Source organism: Diadema antillarum, unplaced genomic scaffold, assembly GCF_040938485.1.
Source record: "Diadema antillarum isolate AM-2024a unplaced genomic scaffold, OU_Dant_1.0 seq00000129_RagTag, whole genome shotgun sequence".
Lineage (NCBI taxonomy): Eukaryota > Metazoa > Echinodermata > Echinoidea > Diadematoida > Diadematidae > Diadema > Diadema antillarum.
Genome location: NW_027271207.1, coordinates 1,386,714 through 1,404,918, shown reverse-complemented (window position 1 = coordinate 1,404,918; position 18,205 = coordinate 1,386,714). Strand labels below are relative to the sequence as shown.

The window sequence follows — 18,205 nt, the reverse complement described above, 5'->3', positions numbered from 1 at the left end:
TTGTATCCTCAATGATTGTATAAATTATCTGTGATTGTAAACTTGAACTTAAAATTTGGTAATAAAATCATTCATTCATTCATTCATTCATTCATTCATTCATTCAGTTGGTACAAATTGAAGTCAGTTGACATTTCAACTAGCGAACTATTATGTATAGACCAGGTATGTATAATGCTCTTCTGTGTGTTTTTGTGTGTGTATATATATATATATATATATATATATATATATGTGTGTGTGTGTGTGTATGTGTGTGTGTGTGTGTGTGTGCGTGTGTGTGTGTGTCAATTTGTGCGTAAACAGTTTGTTGACACTTGAAAGCTAAGTACCTGACTGGGCTTGCTTACCAGTTCATTCCAGATTAAAACCCATTAGCCACAATGCCAGTTGATTCCAGTTGGTTTTTACTGGTTTCTTCTGGTCATGCATATTCATAAGCTATTCAAATTCTCTTGGAATGGAAAAAGAAAAATATAGTTCTTATTGTTATTATGATTACAATTAGCTTTGAACTGTGTAAAAAAGTTTACTCAATATTATTCTTGTGTTATTCACAATTTCAACTTGTGTTATGAGGAGGCATTTTTATTGTTCAATATCAGTGTGATGTGTCTGGTATCAACTAGGTATAGGATGTAGATACATAGGTTTCCATAGGCCTAGGCTCTATTAGACTAGCTGTAGGGGTATGATTGTGAAAGGTTAATTTGGATATTGATAATGTCTTCACATATACAGAATATAAATTATGTTCTAGGATACGCTCAAATATCGACGTAACTCAAGAAAATAATATTTATTTTGTCCAAACTCGAACATGTAAAACAAAAATATTTGAAAAATATATTTTTGCAGTAATTTTGTAGTCCCAAATCATAAAGGCATTAAAAATAGCTAGAAAACATATTTTTTACAGTATTTTTTTGCTGTAGCAGCACGACGTAACAAAAAATATATCAAAAAATATACTTTTAACATACAGTATTCGGCGTTCCAAACCTGTACGAAAAAAAAAAATTCAAAAATATATTTTTGAGGTATTTTTAGCATATTTTTAGCATATTTTTTAATACAAAAATATCGTAAAAATATATTTTTGGGGTGATTTTTGAAATATTTTAAGAATATTTTTGTGATATTTTTTTTTTCGAGCAGGGATTGCACATTCCTGTACAAAATAATATATTCAAGACGGAAGCAAGAGAAAGTGTGTTGTGAAATAAATATCTAGCTTCATTTTTATGTCTAATGCCACGTTTTATTTCATAAACAATCATTGTAAAAATCCAAGTTCGTCCTTTCAGGATAATGATTAAAAATATTCTACATACCTTTCCTTCTGATAACATGTATTAACAAAGACAGCACTGTAGAATATGATCTTAGCGAGGGTTCATATATATATATATATATATATATATATATATATATAGTTTTGTTACCTTTTTGTATTTTATTTTGTTGAATTAACTGTTGTTCTTTGTTGTTCTGTTGCATGGCCCCCAAGAATAACAGTGTATTAACCACTGATGGGGCTACCCTGGGGAAAGAATACTAAATGAATAAACATATTATAAACTATAAAATTGCTTTTATATTGAAACCATACTAAAGTGAATATTTCCTAGAAAATCATGAAAATTAGGTATTTTATTTTTGAAGTATATTATACAAATGCTGCTTAGCTCAAAATTGTGTAAAGGACCATTGATGAGTTGAATAGAATCGCACTTTTGACAAGAGCTGGTGTACTTATTGTTTCACCATGATTCAATGTCTCACCTCTGACGTCAAGTCCAAAAGAACATGTGGCAGAATTGCCGGCGACATCTGTAGCCTTGTAGACCAGGGTGTGGTCACCTTCCGAGAGAGTGGTAGGAACATTGCCACCATCCACCACCTGGGAATCCACCTGATGCAGGTAAGCTTCGAATTGGAGGTCTCCATCATAGGCCTTCAGAAAAAAACAAACAAACAAACAAACTGCCAATCCTTTTCCTTTGAGATGCATGCATCGTACAGCAGAATTTCATGCTGAACAGCTTTAGATGTTATAACTAAGGCCCGTACATTAAGTTGAGTTTCATGTAGTCTGACGTCTAAATAACCAACTTCATTGAATGTCAGGGGGATGGAATTTTCACCCCACTGCGCGGTGCCGTAATACTACATCAAATTGTTTGCGATCAGGCCTGCACAGATGCTTACTCACTTTAGTTTACATTTTCTTACCTTCATTTTAAATTCATTCATACCACAGTCAATTATTTGACCTGCACGGAAATGACTCTTTCAACACAAAGTCAAGGAGGGAAAACTTACGGCTTCCGCATAAAATCATTAGGGAGCAATCCATGATTCTTTAGTTGAAGATGAAGTGCTTGTAGCGGATACTTGCTAAAGCTTTGAGTACAAAATAAACAGTGAGAGCGTTGCGAATATTGTGGATTTATTGATGTTCCGTTATCTGCCCATAGAAGAGGATGATGTTGCAGTCCAAATTGTCGAGACAAGGACTCGAGATATAGCGCGGAGAAACTTACTGTAACCGGTTCCCATTGATCTCCACTGAAGACTGCTTCCAGCTTGTTGGCACCAGCAACGAGGACCTGATCAGACGGACAGTCCACCGTTGGGGGCGTATTATCTATATTTCAAAGGATTGATATAAGCCAGTCAGTAATGTACAGCTCGTATGTATTGTTGTTGTGCATATTCCCTTTTTGTCAGAGTTGGTTAGGTACTTTATTCGTTTTCAAAGCGAAATGACGTATAAGTTTGCCCGACATTTCAAATTGCGTAGACCTGCAGGGGCATAATTTTCCTGAAGCATTTTGTCAGATATAATTTTGATATAAGATACTGAAATCCCTGCATCTGATTGATTGGGGGCAAATTTGTTACGCATTTTTTGTCGGACTAAATGCGTTATGAAATGCCCCCAGGTATCCAAAAGGTTCCATCGATTAACACATTGTACACATTATATTATTTATTGCCAAATAAATGGTGTCCGGTAGAAAGTACCACTTATAAAAACCACAAGAATAATCATTATAATCACAGATTCCCCAATTACCTCATTAAATCTATTTTTTAAAAAGTCAGTTGGTACAAAATTACCTTTGCTAAGTGGAACTACGGACTAGCTTGTAATCATGACTTCTTGACTGCGTGAAATAGAGCGATTTCAAAATATTCATATAAAAGACTATATCACAAGCAGTAAGAATTGTGCTATGGCAGTAACATAATTGTATGTACGGACGTCATTTGATTAGCTCCCTGTTTTTAGTGGTAGAATACAACACTAAAAATAGGCTATTGAAAAATGAACATGTTTTAGGACGAGACATCTTTCATACGTGAACGAACAGCATATTTCACTCTGTTTACTCTTATGTCTAAGACACAAACACAGACATAATAGATTGCCATTAAAAATCAAACTCTGTTTGTAATGGTGCTCCCTTCAACAGTGCTGTTTTATTTTCTCTTTTTTTTTTTCCTGTCTTCAAATATCCGATGATTGTTCCAATATCTTTCCTGCTGTTCAAATCCAATGTTTATTAACTTGACGTCTAGCTCGGCATTGTCCATTGACAAAAAAAACAGAGAGCATGCAAGTTGAGGCAAAATCATGAGATCAAATCACATCAGAGCGTCTGTCACCCCGGGTGCCCGGGTGAGCTTGAAGATAGAAATCATGCAGTCGTTTGTTCGTGTTGACGTACCTTCACAAATCTGATCAATTCCGTCCCACGTCCCATCTTCCAAGCACCTCCTGGTGGCGCTGTTGCGAGGCGTGTAGCCATTGTTGCAAGCCGTCTGGCAACGACTGTTGTACGCCTGCAGGGCTGTGACGTTGACGCTGCTTCCCTCCAGGGTGCACGACGCCACGACCCCGTTCTCTGGCTCGGGAAGTGGAGCACACCTAACAACTGGGGAGTTGAAAATGAAAGATATCACCGTACAAAATTGATATTAATGATTGTATTAAACATACTTTATCTAATGACAAGCTGATGAAAATATCAGAAATTCATTTTGTGATTTCCATCAAGTCTTATTCAGAAATATTCACATTTCTCTAACCAATCAGCATCTGTTGTAACTGGAGTGATTAATCATCCATTTACGATGAGTGTCGTTTTGTATAAGCAAGGCAAGTATAGGGGAAGGGGCAGCCAATGGTAAATGTTTATTCAGGTCACGTGGTACGTCTACCAGTGATGTCTTGCAGCGGCTGTGCGGCTTCGTACAAGTCAATCGTTATTAATGCATAGTCGCTGCATGTCATGTACGAGACGAATAAACATACTTGTGCTGTTTTAAGTTGTTTTGCGGGCCGATATTAGAAGCTACACAACATTGTATTTGACTATTGTAAATTCAATATCTGTCCGAAATAATGTCTTTTCCTACTTAAGTTATTGAGGATGAGTAAAAAGCGAATTTCTAGAAATGGAAATAGGTTAAAGCACCATAAAAAAAGGAAATGTAAAATTTTAGATTTAATATTTGTATGATTTTTTTTTTTGGTCACTTACTTGAGCATGTGATGGTCCCGTTGTCACTCCAGTATCCCTTGTCATCGTCATCAGCCAGACATGTCCTCGTTACCGGCTGCAAAGGTTGGTATCCGACATCACAATACAGGGTGCACTCAGTACCGTACCTTTCCGACGAGAGTGGACAACCGTTCTTCCCGCCATTTATGGGGCTTGGTAGAGCACTGCCCTCACAGGTGATGACTAAAAGAATAGCAAAGAATGAGAAGGCCGAGGAGAAGTCATTGACCCTGGTTTTCCCGTACTGATGCTTGCTAATCTATTGGCTCTCTCTCTTCGACCTCTAAATAGCTGCGACAATCCTTTTCCTGTATTTATTACATTTCTGCAAAAGCAGGAGGCAAAAAATAGAAATTCGTGATGCATGTAGCATATCTCATTATCCTCACATCATCATTCCAAATACAATTTTCCAGACGAGCTTATTATATCCAATCTACATAGACATAAAGAAGTAGATGACTACGTGAACGCTGCGAGAGAATTGTATAGTGTTTGCCATGCCAACCTTCACAAGCAGGAACTCTCGGCAACCACTCCCCTTCCGTCCCACACAGTATAGTGTTGTTGCCACTTATGGTGTACCCTTCATCGCATTGGAACTCGCATATCTCTCCGTATGGCACCTCCTCTTTCAGCGCGCAACTCGAACCAGCCACCGCCGACATGCCATACCGGGTCGGTCTGGTACAGGTTTCAACTAATGAACATAGTACGTGGGGCAAAGAAACGAAGTGAAACAAGATGATGACAGATTTTTTTTTTTTTTTTTTTTTTTTTTTTTACAAGAATCGTATTGATAAACTGTTATTTATTTTTGAAAGCAAAATGTTGGTATAGAGACATAGAGAAGCTTTGATCTAACCTGACTTGTACGGGTCTACGGGAACGTGTGCATTGTGTTAAAATTGCCACCTAAACCATTGCGACTACATCCTACATCACTGCAATATCTTCATATTCATAACCACTTTTATCATGGCATCGCATAGCCATGACATAAAGTATACTAAGTATATGAATATTTTATTTCGCAAAAACACTCCCCCGTACAAATCACAAAATAGGACCACACGAACTAAAAGAAAAATCTCCAAGTCACTTAATTCCATTACGAGGTCATGTTAGTGTATTATCATCCACTGGTCTAGATACATCATGACTTAAGTCCCACAGTCAAAGTTTGACCTACCCTCGCAGACGGGGGTTTCCCCCTCCCAAAAGGCGGTCTCGGAGCCCAGCGCAGATGCGCACCTCAAGAATCTGTTGTTAATGGTGTAGCCCACGTCGCACTCGTATGTTACGGTAGATCCGTACATTGGATATGTGAGACTCGTCTCAAATGAACCGTCTGTAAGACTAGGAGCATCTGGACACTCCAGAACTAATGGTAAGGAGATAAAAACACATTGGACGCACAAACATGATGAGAATGGATTTTGTATTATTCAAACAATCTCAATTATGTCTTCACACAATTTGCATAATTATGAATACCATTTTGCCACATTTAAGACCTGTGTGAGTAGTGCAACTTCCAACACTACATAACCGTAGCCTACGGGTGGCACTATTCAATTTGATTTAATTCAATTCAATTCAATTCAATTCAATTCAATTCAATTCAATGGAATGCAATGCAATGCAATGCAATGCAATTCAATTCAATTCAATTCAATTCAAATTGAGCATTGAGTACTAAGCGTTATTGAGCATTTTAATATTGTGATAAGGATCTCTTACTATTCTGCCGTATAAGTGTAAGTAAAGGAAAACGATGTTATTCAACCTCTTCTCTCGGAGTATCGTCAATAAACCTCCTGTTCTCTCTTCTCGCTCTAAAGATGCCAAATTCTGGATAAGGCCAGATGATAGAGACTGCGCTTACCGATTGATATGCTGGTATAGCAAGTTTGTTTGTTTGTTCGTTTGTTTGTTTGTTTGTTTGTTTGTTTGTTTGTTTTTGTGATGAAGTCATGATAAAATGTATGAAGTTGTTTCCTGTTTGCCAATTTTTCCATCATATCTTTTACAGTTGAGGAAAAACGTAATACGGCTAACATTCATTTCAATTTTGAGAATTTAAGTTATAACTATAAAAAAAAAAGATATGAAACTTTTTACAAGCAATTAGAAACAATCATTGACTCATATCAATACATTGTTATTTATTGGGCCTACACAAAAAAAAAGATAATCAAATGTTATACTCTTATGTATATTTATGATAGGATCGCTTTCAGAGTTTATGGGTGCATCGATAATATAACAAGAGGTACGATCTGGGGTAATATCAAAGTGCAAACACAATCAAACATTAATATGTGTTGTAATACATTTGTTTGTTTGTTTTTATTAGGGCAAAATCTCACGTTTATGATTTAAATTACATTGCATCTATTGGATTTTGAGGGTCTTCCAGGAATGAACTTTGCACTCTTACGTTGCACTATTATCAATGCCACTAAAGCAAGATGTTGGAATGAAATCATCATAGGTGAAAGTGAGTCGTTTACCTTCGCACGTTGGGGGCGCATTAAGCCACTCCCCCTGCTGAGACGCCTCTCCCTGGCAGATAGTGGTCCTTTCACCAACCAGACGATAACCAATGCTGCAGGAAAAAGTGCAGAAGGAACCCCGCCTTGTGCCGTGGCTGCAACTTGATCGGAGCCCCTCGGATGTTGCGAGATACGGGCAATAAATGACTGCACGGATTTGAGTACAAAACGCCAAGGGAAATTAATACAATTAGCAAAAAAAAAAATAGAATGTCAACCGCCACATTTACAAATCACTTTCACTAAAGATTACTGTTAATATATAACATCCGTTGATGAAACGGCTGAAAAGATCAAGAAAAAAAAAAACCCTCTTGGAATATTTTTAGACATTTCCCAAAACGAACCATGACAACTTGCCCAGCCAAAGATGTGCTTACCACAATGTAAGACTGATTTGATTAGATAATAATTATGGCAGCAGCAGATTAATCATGGCAACATCTTGCCCAAAATAATATATATGATCGCTTAGTTGTACCTCTGACCTCAACTTTATTACGTGACTCATATTATTCTACCTAAGATTTGAATCTTTCGGTCTGAGCCTAACACAGAATGACGTCATAAAATCATTTTAGTGAAAGACAAGAAATATATATTTTAGAATGATGTTCAGTGGCGATTATCACATCTACCTTTAAAGTCAGAATTGCTGAGTGCCCCTTATCATGGATTTATCATTACATAGTTAATACACTATTAGATAAAGATGTGTGATGTCTCGATCTGTTTGTTTGTTGTTGTTGGGTTGTTTTTTTTTTTTTTGGACATCTCGGTATTAAAGACAAAATAGGCGTTTTCACATCAGCCCAATGTTTCGAAATAGCGCGCTATTTTCTGACTTGGGAAATTGGAAAATATCTCGAGCTTGGATTTTTATCGGGCTGATGTGAAAACGCCTAATGTTAACACGTTGGCAGACAGTCCGGGGTGTATAGAATACATTACAGTGCACCCCGTTACAACGAACACGTTTATAACGAGATTTAGGCTACTACAAAATAGAAATACATGTTCCAAAATTACCATCTGTATTTCTTTTTATAACCTATTTGTTCGGTTATAACGATATTTCGACATAATGTAAGAAAACTGCCTGTCCAGAGGACTTTGTTATAACGGCAGTTGACTGTACTACCTACCTATGTACCATAATTATTATTGATCGGAACATTTATTGAGGTTTGCTTTAATTGAAATTTTTATCATCGTGTTGCCTTCATCCATTGAAATGACTTTTCTTTGACATTTGAATCATTTAAGGTTCAAACCATTCTATGATGAAAGGTCAATATCATTCACTGATGTGGTTCTTACTCTGAACGATGATTGTAAGGCTGAGTAGAGCCGTATTTCCGGCTTCATCGGTGGCTTCATGTTCCGCAGAGTAGACACCTTGGGGTAAAGGGGTATTTCGGAGGGGTGAGTCGGTGACAGTCACAACGCCACCAGAATTGTCTGAGGCATTCGGCTTTAACCACGTCACAAAAGCCTGAGTAGCGTTGGGTTCGGCATAAAACACCATTGGGTTGGAGGGGCAGCCAGGTTGAGGTTGGCAGTCGTCAAAACTCGGTCCTTCCCCATCTAGTGATTCGTTGGTAATATTTGGGGGAATCAACAAGCAAAAACACAAATAAACACAAAATAAACACAAAAATGGGCATCATGATTATTTTGTGGAAAAACTTGATGCACGGCCATCCGACTGACCATGGACCTCGTTTGCTAGGTCCATGGACTGACTAATAGTATAGGTCCTATGTCCTGGTTTGTCTGACAAAAATGTCTGCCCATTCAAAGGAAAAAAAAATGAAGATAAAAAAGACATGCATGACATCCAAAACACAATGAAGATCAGGAAATACACCCTGGACAATGCAAACAAATGGCTTTAATACATTATGATCACAATGGTTTTTCTTGCAGAATTCTAGCAGAAGTCAAATGAAATGGGGTTCTTCTTGGCGCTTTTGCAATTTGCAGGTGGTCTCTGTATTAAAACATATCTCCAGGAACAGGAGATTAAGCCCTCACACTGAATTTTTTAAATCCCCTTAGCCTTGACACACAGGTATTAACTAGGTTCCCGTAGATAAACATTGACTTAATACCGAACTGCACATAACGAAACTATGAATGGCATAGACGTCCGGATACTCGAACATATTTCCTTAAACCTATTCTTTGTCACATAAATTCATACGAGATAAATTTTCTGTTGATTGGCATATTCGCTTGTATGCCTGAAACCTAAACAAAACACATGACCCGTGGGGAAAATAAAAATCAGTCATCCATGATTATTCACCGGAGAGGACTCTTTTCACAGGTGTATATCACAATACGCCAACAGCAGAGAGGGTGAAGGTACAGTTAATAGATTAAATCGTTATGATACTGATCTATATTCTTAAAGGGATGGCACAGGATTGGTGGAGATGAGAATTGGGCTTTTAAGTTTTTGCGAGATACAAAGAAAACACGTATGAAATAGTAAAGAGCATACCATTTTCAGAGGAATTCAAAGTTTATTTAATGAAAATCGGGTTTGGAATGACTAAAACATCCAAAAACAAAGTCAAATAAAGCAATCGTAATAAAATGTGGGTCCCACACTTAATTAGAGTCGCTCTGTTTTGGATATCTCAGCCATTTCAAAACCAGTTTTCATCAAATAAACGTTGAATTCCTCGTGGAATTACATGCTCTTTCATATTTCATAAGAGGTTTCTCATTATCTCACAAAAAAAAAAATGTTAGAAACCTGAAATTAGGTCCCAACCAAAACTATACGATCCCTTTAAACTCGCATTGACATAACATGTGACCACGAATTTGTTCGAAAATTGGTCTGAAACTCCAACGTATAGATCATTATATCCCCACTATAAAACTGGACATTATGATTTCACAGTTACCTTCACACTTGTAGACAGGAAATGCAGTCCAGCCCGTCTTAAGACACACCATATCTCTTGGCGAACCGTCTGGAAGTCTGAAGCCAGTGTCGCACACATATGAGCAGACACTTTCGTACTTGTTCTCGTTTGTACAAACCACGTTTCCATTCTCAGGATTTGCCAAGACGCTGCATTCAATTTCTGAATGAATGATAACACAAATGTAACAGATGCAACTCTTCATTTATTTATGAGCCTCAACAAAAAAAAAGAAATAAAACCCCAATATTTGATGCCCCGCCGAAAAATGGGATACACTGATTAAAATGCAAAGCATCTCGAAATTAAGACGTTTTCAGTCATATTATATAAAAATTTAGTGAAAGGACTTGTGCAGTTATTTTGTATGCCCTATCATAAATTAACTTTATTGAATAACAGAGATCGATCAACCAGTGAAGTCGCTAATAAACTATTTTTTTATTTTGTTTATTAGAGACTTCATTGATCGTTCGATCTCTGTCCTGTGTAAGAAAACAGGTTTGTTTATTTTTTTTGTTCGTTGGTTTTGTTTTTTTTTTTTTTTTTTTTTTTTTGGGGGGGGTATTATCCTACTTAGATATCACCTATGTCGAACGTAGTATATCAAACTATGTTAAGTCTTTTAACTGGGTCATTCATTAACGGGTATGTTCACTCTTTTACACTTAAATTTATTCTCCTACAAGATTATGTTAACAATGATTTGATTATCAACAGTACAAATTTTGTTGTACGATCAAATCGTTCATAATCTAGTTTATTCATGGCCACTTTCGATTATCGTGCAATCATTTCTATTCACTTTTGAATACCACAATAAATGCTCGAATATCATGTACATATTACTACGTATTACAGAAAGCACAAGCATGATAAAATCTAGCAGCAAAGATGTTGACATAGATGCATATATCCCCATGTTGGTATAGCATGATAATCCTTGGTGGTATTCTGAATTTCATCTTTCATAGTGACTGGAAAAGTTTACATGCTAACAGTCAATTAGAATCATATATGTGACATCTCCTTTCACTTTTTGTCTTTGTTTTCGTGGGCCGAGGCAGTTCTTAGACTGCTTTCATCATCCCACTTGAAAGGCAGTGAGTTACATCCTTGATTCCAAAGATTTTAATTCCCGAATCAACACCTTGTCTTTACCTTTGCATGACGGTAAAGGCCTGTCCCAGTCGACGTACTCCGGGGAAGTGGGAATCTGGATGCATTTTCGCGCGTACTGCTGGTCACTCGCACCACCTACCAGCTCGTAGCCTTCGTAACAGCCGTAGATACATTCCGTCCCGAAGGGTATTCCGTTCGACGTGGAACACGTATGGTAGCCGTTAAGGGGTGGGTTGTGGGCATCACACGTGTCAACTGAGTATAAGGGGAAAAATAATTTATTTTATTTTCCTTGCTGAAGAATTTCTGTCAGGGGCTACTTCATTTCTCTAATTGCCTAAAAACAATTTTGAATGGGACTACACTTTTCACTAGTTTATTGTCCAACATGTTGCCAGGCTTATCAATCGCTGTTTTGTGAGGTATAATATAGAGTCTCGTATCCATGGATGTTTTTGAAAGAAAGGAAAACATAAGGATAAAATAAATTATGTGTGTCCGTGAGAGGGTGTATGTGTGTGAGAGAGAGAATGCGTGTGTGTGAGTGTGTGTGCGTGCGTGTGATGTGAATGTGTACGTCGACTTGCGACCGACAAACATCCGCTTTTCTGTCTAAGTGCGGACTCTATCCGTGTTGCAAAGCCTCATGTATTATTGATTATAACATTAATTGGACAAAAAGTACTTACTTTCGACATTGATGTTCACTCTACAGACGGCTGTGTTTTGAGCAGGAGCACAGTCTCTGGCTGTGTACGTGAACTGCTGCTTCCCGTGACCGAAGCTACTCGGAAGATATGGACTGTAATAACAAGGCAACAGTTGATACTTACAAACTAGTATCTCTTCTTCGGAAACAATCAAAGTGCATTGAACGTTGTCTATTTTAATACATCTATTGCATGCACCCCTGGTGTTGCCCCTCGATCACACAATCGGCATAAATAAAGACATTACAAACACACGTGCAAACAGCCGTATAATACGAGTACATTACTATAATCAAATACACATGTAGTAAGAATTACATAAGTCTCGACGACAACCTTCCTTTTAGTCACCCGTTCCACCAAAGTGATGGCATTTTGAAATTAGTAACCCGAAAAAGCAAATACAGAAAAAGTAAATCATTAGAATAAAGTATCACATTTTAAAAACTTTGATGATAATATGAAGAATGTCAGGTATGAAAGGGGGATTCAATTACCACATACAGTGACTACTATAGTTGACAAGTAAAGTCTGAAGGCTCGGTCACAAATGCCTTTACGAACTGCTACGAACGCCGTAAGAACGAGTTTTATACCAGATTGTAAGATCTTCTGAAGAAGGTCGTACGAAACCAGTGTTCCTAGACCTTTCTTGAACAGTTCGTAAGTTCTGTTACTGGTCGATGGTCTTGTCCAAGACTTTTTTCCCCATGTCGTACGAAGACCCTTTCTAAGACGGCCGTACGGAAGTCGTAAGAACAACGTATAAGAACCACGCAAGATTTTTGTAGATTTCGTAGTGTTGCGAGACAATTCTAGAAGCCTCAAATTCTTAAGATGATCGTAAGAATCCCATAATTTGTTCACTCTGAGGGCTCTCAAATTGTGCAATTGTTGAGTTTTGGGGAGTATAAAGACAAGTGACACTAAATGTAACATTGACCAGTGTTGACAATATAAAACTTTGAAATAAAAAAATAAATAATCATAAAATTGTCTACGGTAGACCTGTTAATATGCAAAAAACTTGTAAGATCTTCTTTACAACGGACATGAGAATACCGTGACCTGCACTAACGCCTGTCTTTCGCGACCTCAATAAAAAAAATGGTATTAAAGATGGCCGTAAGAATGGCTCGACACTAACTTTTTTGTTTTGGTGGCCCGATTGGGCCACCAATATCCTAAATTTCAAATTTTTGGTGGCCCGAGAGAAAAATTTGGTGTCCCGAAAAAAAAACAATAAAAAACATTAAAAGTCATTTTTTTTTAATGAGTCAAATATTTAAGTTTTATGATAGTAAGAATTAGAAGTTGGACATTGGACATATTCTACTAATGAATAAACTTCAACAAACTTGCAACACTCACTCTCAGGCACTCATTCAGTCCTTTTCATCCATCCTTTAAAACAAATTTAGCTGCTAATTTCCGGCGCAAAAAAGTTACGAATTTATTGACATACTTTTCAAAAAATTTTTGGTGGCCCAAGGCGGGCCACCAAATTTGCCCTGTTTTGAAATTTGGTGGCCCGATTTTCATTTTTTGGTGGCCCCGGGCCACCGGGCCACCGTTAGTGTCGAAAGTATGACGTAATGAAAGCTGGCATTCTTGAGAGGAAAAAAAACACACACAGACGAACTTTAAGGAAATTGTAAACCAAAAATCACTTGTTTCTAAAGAAGTTTTTAAATTGTTTTGAAAATTAAACGGCATTTGTACGAATATCTACGAATCTCAACGAAGTAGTGCATTCATTAACAGGGAGATTCTTACGAACGCGTAGTTCGTACGAATCTTTGTGATGACCGTAGTTTTAGCTGCAAGCTCATAGTAGGTACCCAATTTGTGCAAATGTTCTGTTTTTTGGAGTATACAATTTCGAATTTCAAATTCTTATTCTGTTCATGGTATTCGACGAGGAATCTCTTTCCTCCTCCATTTTTACTTACAGTTGTGTTGTCTCCTTGGCACTTATGTCATTTTGACAGTATCGCTTTTTTGAGACTGCACAAAATATACAAAAAACTCGTGAAGATCTTCATACGAATGACTTTAATATGCCTTGGAGATACACGTACGACTATCTTGCGACAAGAACAAAACAAAGAAAACAAACGCAAGATGGCCGTAAGTATGAGGTAATGACAGCTCAAGACATTCTTGCGAAAAATGTACGAACTCTAAGGCCATTATATGAACGAAAATCACTCCGTTTCGAAGGGTCTTGAGAATTGAACGGCATTCATACGAACTTCGTAAGAAGACCGTAAGAAGCTATGCCCCATATCTACAAAATCTGTATGAAACTCTTCGTTCGTGCGAAACTTTGTGACCGTAACCTATGATATTTAGGCATAAGCATTCTTTTCCATGACAGCACATACTCACGAAATGATTGTGATAAACATAGGAGTATTCCTAGTATTCCTATATTATAGATTGATACATATCCGAAGTAAAATTTGATTTGGCTGAATTTGGCGTAATGTAGACTGAATTTAACTGTCAAGACTTGAGGCAATTGATCAGTCAACGATGGTCGCGGTTAGTTAATGTAGGCATCATTTACTTAGCCGCCTGGATGAAAGCAAAACAAAACAAAACAAAAACAATACGCACAATTACATTTTTTTCGCGGCCAATTCCTGCCTGTAAAACATACCATTTCTTTAAAAATGTATTTCAACATCATATTTTTCTGACTCTGCCCCACTGCTTGCTTCGAGCCTTGCATAATCGTATCATTAAGAAGCTACAGCTTCGTTTGTGATACACTTGTATCTCCATGCAGATTTTACAACCATCGGGAGTATAAAAAAAAATAATCAGATGCTACTTTGCGTTTTTACCTGATATTTTCTTTTTACATTTGCAGAAAAAGTAAAAGGGATAGTACTGCCCTACTTTGGCAAAAGGAAGCAAGTGACACAATATGAGTTCAATGGAATATCAATATGTTTTTGGTAGCCAGCCTTCAACATGGAAATTTGTGATGAGAAGTAATGTCGGCATTCGTACCAGTCATATGGTGATGCATTTATGACAATTTGAAGAATATTGATATTCCCATAGAAACTCATCATTATGTAACTTGCTTCCTTTTGCCAAAGTATTATAGATGTGTAGCAAACATGAAAAATCTGGTAAAAGGAAGCATGTAACAATCATATCATGAGAACGTTACTTGCTTCCCCGGCTTTGTCTAAGTATTATAGATTTGTAGCAAACATAAAAACTTGGCAAAAGGAAGCAGGTGATAATCATTATCATAAGGATGTCACTTGCTTCCTTTTGTCGAAATATTTTAGATTGAGTATAAATGTAAATAATTTGGAAGAAGGAAGTAAGTGACAATCATGTCATGAGGTTGTCACTTGTTTCCTTTTGCCAAAGTATAATTTCAGATTTATAGCAAACATGAAAAATCTGGCAAAAGGAAGCAAGTGACAATTAATTGTCATGAGAATGTTACTTGCTTCCTTTTGCCAAAGTATCATGGATTTGTAGCGAACATAAAAAATTGGCAAAAGGAAGCAAGTGACAATCACATCATAAGGATGTTACTTGCTCCATTTTGCCAAAGTATTTTAGATTGTGTGTAAATATAAATGATTTGGCAGAGGGAAGCAAGTGACAATCATATTATAAGGTTGTTACTTGCTTCCTTTTGCCATTTTTTTTTCATGCAATTTTTTTGCACTTGCTTCCTTTTGCCACCTAAATATATCAGAAATAGGCCAAAATTGTACCTTTTGGATTTTCAGTGAAATAGAGCATGCTTCAAATATGTCAAATCAATAAAAACGTCAACATTCATAAAAAAGTCACTTGCTTCCTTTTGCCAAAGTAGGGCAGAGTACAGTATTGGTGGAGATGAGAATTGGGTTTTTAAGTTTTTGCGATATACCAAGAAAACACTTATGAAATAACACAGAGCCTACCATTTTAAGAGGAATTCAAAGTTTATTTGATGAAAATTAGGTTTGGAATGACTGAAACATCCAAAAACAAAGTAAAACTAAGCGTTCGTAATAAAAGGTCGGTCCCACGCTTTATTAGAATCGCTCTGTTTTGGATATCTCAGCCATTTCTAAACCAATTTTCATCAAATAAACGTTTAATTTTTCATGGAATTACATGCTCTTTCATATTTCATAAGAGGTTTATGATTGTCTTACCAAAAAAAAAACTGTTAGAAACCTGAAATTAGGTCTCAACCAAAACTATACGATCCTTTTGATTCCTGAAGATAAACTCTTTTTTTTATATATATATATGGCAACTTCAAAAACATTAGAAACAGTCAGTCTTACTTATAGTGTTTGACGGAGCAGCCTCCCTCGCTGGCCTTAGGATCGTTCCAGAATTTAGCAACAGGTTCTATGGCACGCTTGGTTCCCAAATCGTTCTTGTATGGGTCGCTGTTGCACGACGTGTATGGGGAATTCCATTTTGGGGGTGTCGTGTCTACACCATGACGAGTTGAAAGAGGAAAATTGAAACAACTCAAAATGAAAAAAAAAGGATGGATTGTGACCACTAACGTTGTCTTTAAAGGGACTGTACAGTACTGGTTGAGGTGGGGATTCATGTTTTGAACATTCCTTAGTGAGATAATGAGAAACCTCTTATGAAATATTAAAGAGCATGTAATTCTAAGAAGGATTCAACGTTTATTTGATGAAAATTGGTTTTCAAATGGCTGAGATATCCACAAAAAAAAGTGATAATAATAAAAGGCGACAGGCCACAACTTTTTTAGGATCTCTTTGTTTCACCTTGTTTTTGGATATCTCAGCCATTCCTAAACCGATTTTCATCAAATAATTGATACCCCTTACAATTGCATGCTCTTTAACGTCTCATAGAGTGGTTTCTGAATATCTCGCAAAACGTTAAATGCTAAATCCTCACCTGGACATGAACTGCACACACCTAATAATCATGACGAAGTATCAAGCTGAGTACTTTCTACAAAAACATTCCGATCAGTATTCATTTATTGTATTACGGTGTCCATCATTATCATGCCATAAACAATGGTTTGGAGAGGGATTACTCCACTGGAGGGAAACCATTTCGAGCTAAAGATATGAAATTAAAGTGCAATCTCTGAAAATGTTGACCAAAATAAGATGTCAGTAAGTCGACCACTGTGTACATGTCTGCTCCATGGACAAAGACTATCACTACCGCATCTCGCTCACATAAGACTAATGGTAAGACATTATTTGTTTGCAAGGGTTTGTTGTGCACATGCCTTCAAAGAAATGAATTGGAATGTATATGATGGTGGCTTTGAATCTCAAAACGCAATAAATATGATAGTCAACAGTTTGCAGCCTCATCGTGGGTTAGATAAACATTCCGAAGCTCTACAAAACTGAGCACTTGGATATTCTTTTTTTTTTTCAATCTTGATTTCGAATTAAAACAAACAAACAAACAAACAAACCTCCATATATGATATCTGGGATCACAAGGCGGGTACCAAAACAATGGCCACGTAGCGACTCCAATCATATATCACTCTGAGTAAGATTTGTGTTTTTCTGTTTGTTTGTTTGTTTGTTTGTTCATTTTCGATCTGAGAAGATGGCTGGATAGCCCATATTCAGCTATGCTAAGCTAGTCTTCCATGGGGTACAGTTGAATGTGAGATAGGACCACTTCACCCTGCCCTTTGCGATGAATGAATGAAGCGGGATCTTTTACGTGGTTGAGTAGTGACTCTCTCACACTAGTCACACATGGACCACCATTGTATGTTCTATCCGAGGGACAGAGTATTTTGCTTTTTGCTAAAGGGGACGGTATGATTACACACAACATATATACTGAGTGAGACTCGGATATCGAACCTGGGTTGCTTGGGTCGAAGGCACACGCACTACCGACTGAGCCAACTCCCCGATAACGTCTATTGTATTATAGCAACGATTTTTTTTTTCATTTCCACTAGGTAGGTGTACGTCTATCATTCCTAAGTATTTGCAATAGTTATGTCTTACCGGAGGTAGGCCTGTAAGAGAGCCAACAATAATATCATAGTAAAATGACTATCTGATACATATACCCAAAAAAAAGGTAATGAATAACTATCGCTTAATTGTGTCAATTGCTTCATGACACTTTGTTCCATATTTAGTGAATGAAAGACTAAGATCTTTGGAACTAAAACACAAGAAACTTGAAGTACAAAAACATCATTAAAAGTACAAACGAAGAACAGGCAAATAATGGTAAAAGATGGTAAAAATTAGAATACAAGACTGATGTTGCATCTAAACATAGTT

General features: G+C 37.0%; 1 protein-coding gene and 1 pseudogene across 1 annotated transcript; both read right to left on the bottom strand.

Annotated features, from left to right (window-relative positions):
* The window catches only part of LOC139727380 (uncharacterized), a 51,251-nt pseudogene extending 46,283 nt beyond the window's left edge, over nt 1-4,968 (bottom strand).
* Nucleotides 4,969-8,892: 3,924 nt separating this feature from the next.
* LOC139727379 (E-selectin-like) lies at nt 8,893-16,585 on the bottom strand. The gene is made up of 5 exons (XM_071638339.1): nt 16,223-16,585; nt 11,886-11,998; nt 11,236-11,451; nt 10,054-10,236; nt 8,893-8,921 (listed from the first exon to the last, which is right to left on the bottom strand). Exons 1-5 carry the CDS (start codon nt 16,498-16,500, stop codon nt 8,893-8,895), a joined length of 819 nt encoding a protein of 272 aa, XP_071494440.1. The 5' UTR covers nt 16,501-16,585.
* Between the last annotated feature and the right edge of the window lie 1,620 nt (nt 16,586-18,205).

Bases quoted from the DNA above. Each gene is read 5' to 3' on its own strand.
- LOC139727379 (XM_071638339.1), bottom strand. From the start codon at position 16,500: ATGAATCCCCACCTCAACCAGTACTGTACAGTCCCTTTAAAGACAACG. The intron at 10,237-11,235 runs GTAAAGACAAGG...TCATTCATTCAG, and splicing joins GCCTTTACCGTCATGCAAAG to AAATTGAATGCAGCGTCTTG. The intron at 8,922-10,053 runs GTAACTGTGAAA...TTGAATGGGCAG, and splicing joins TCCTGTCTACAAGTGTGAAG to ACATTTTTGTCAGACAAACC.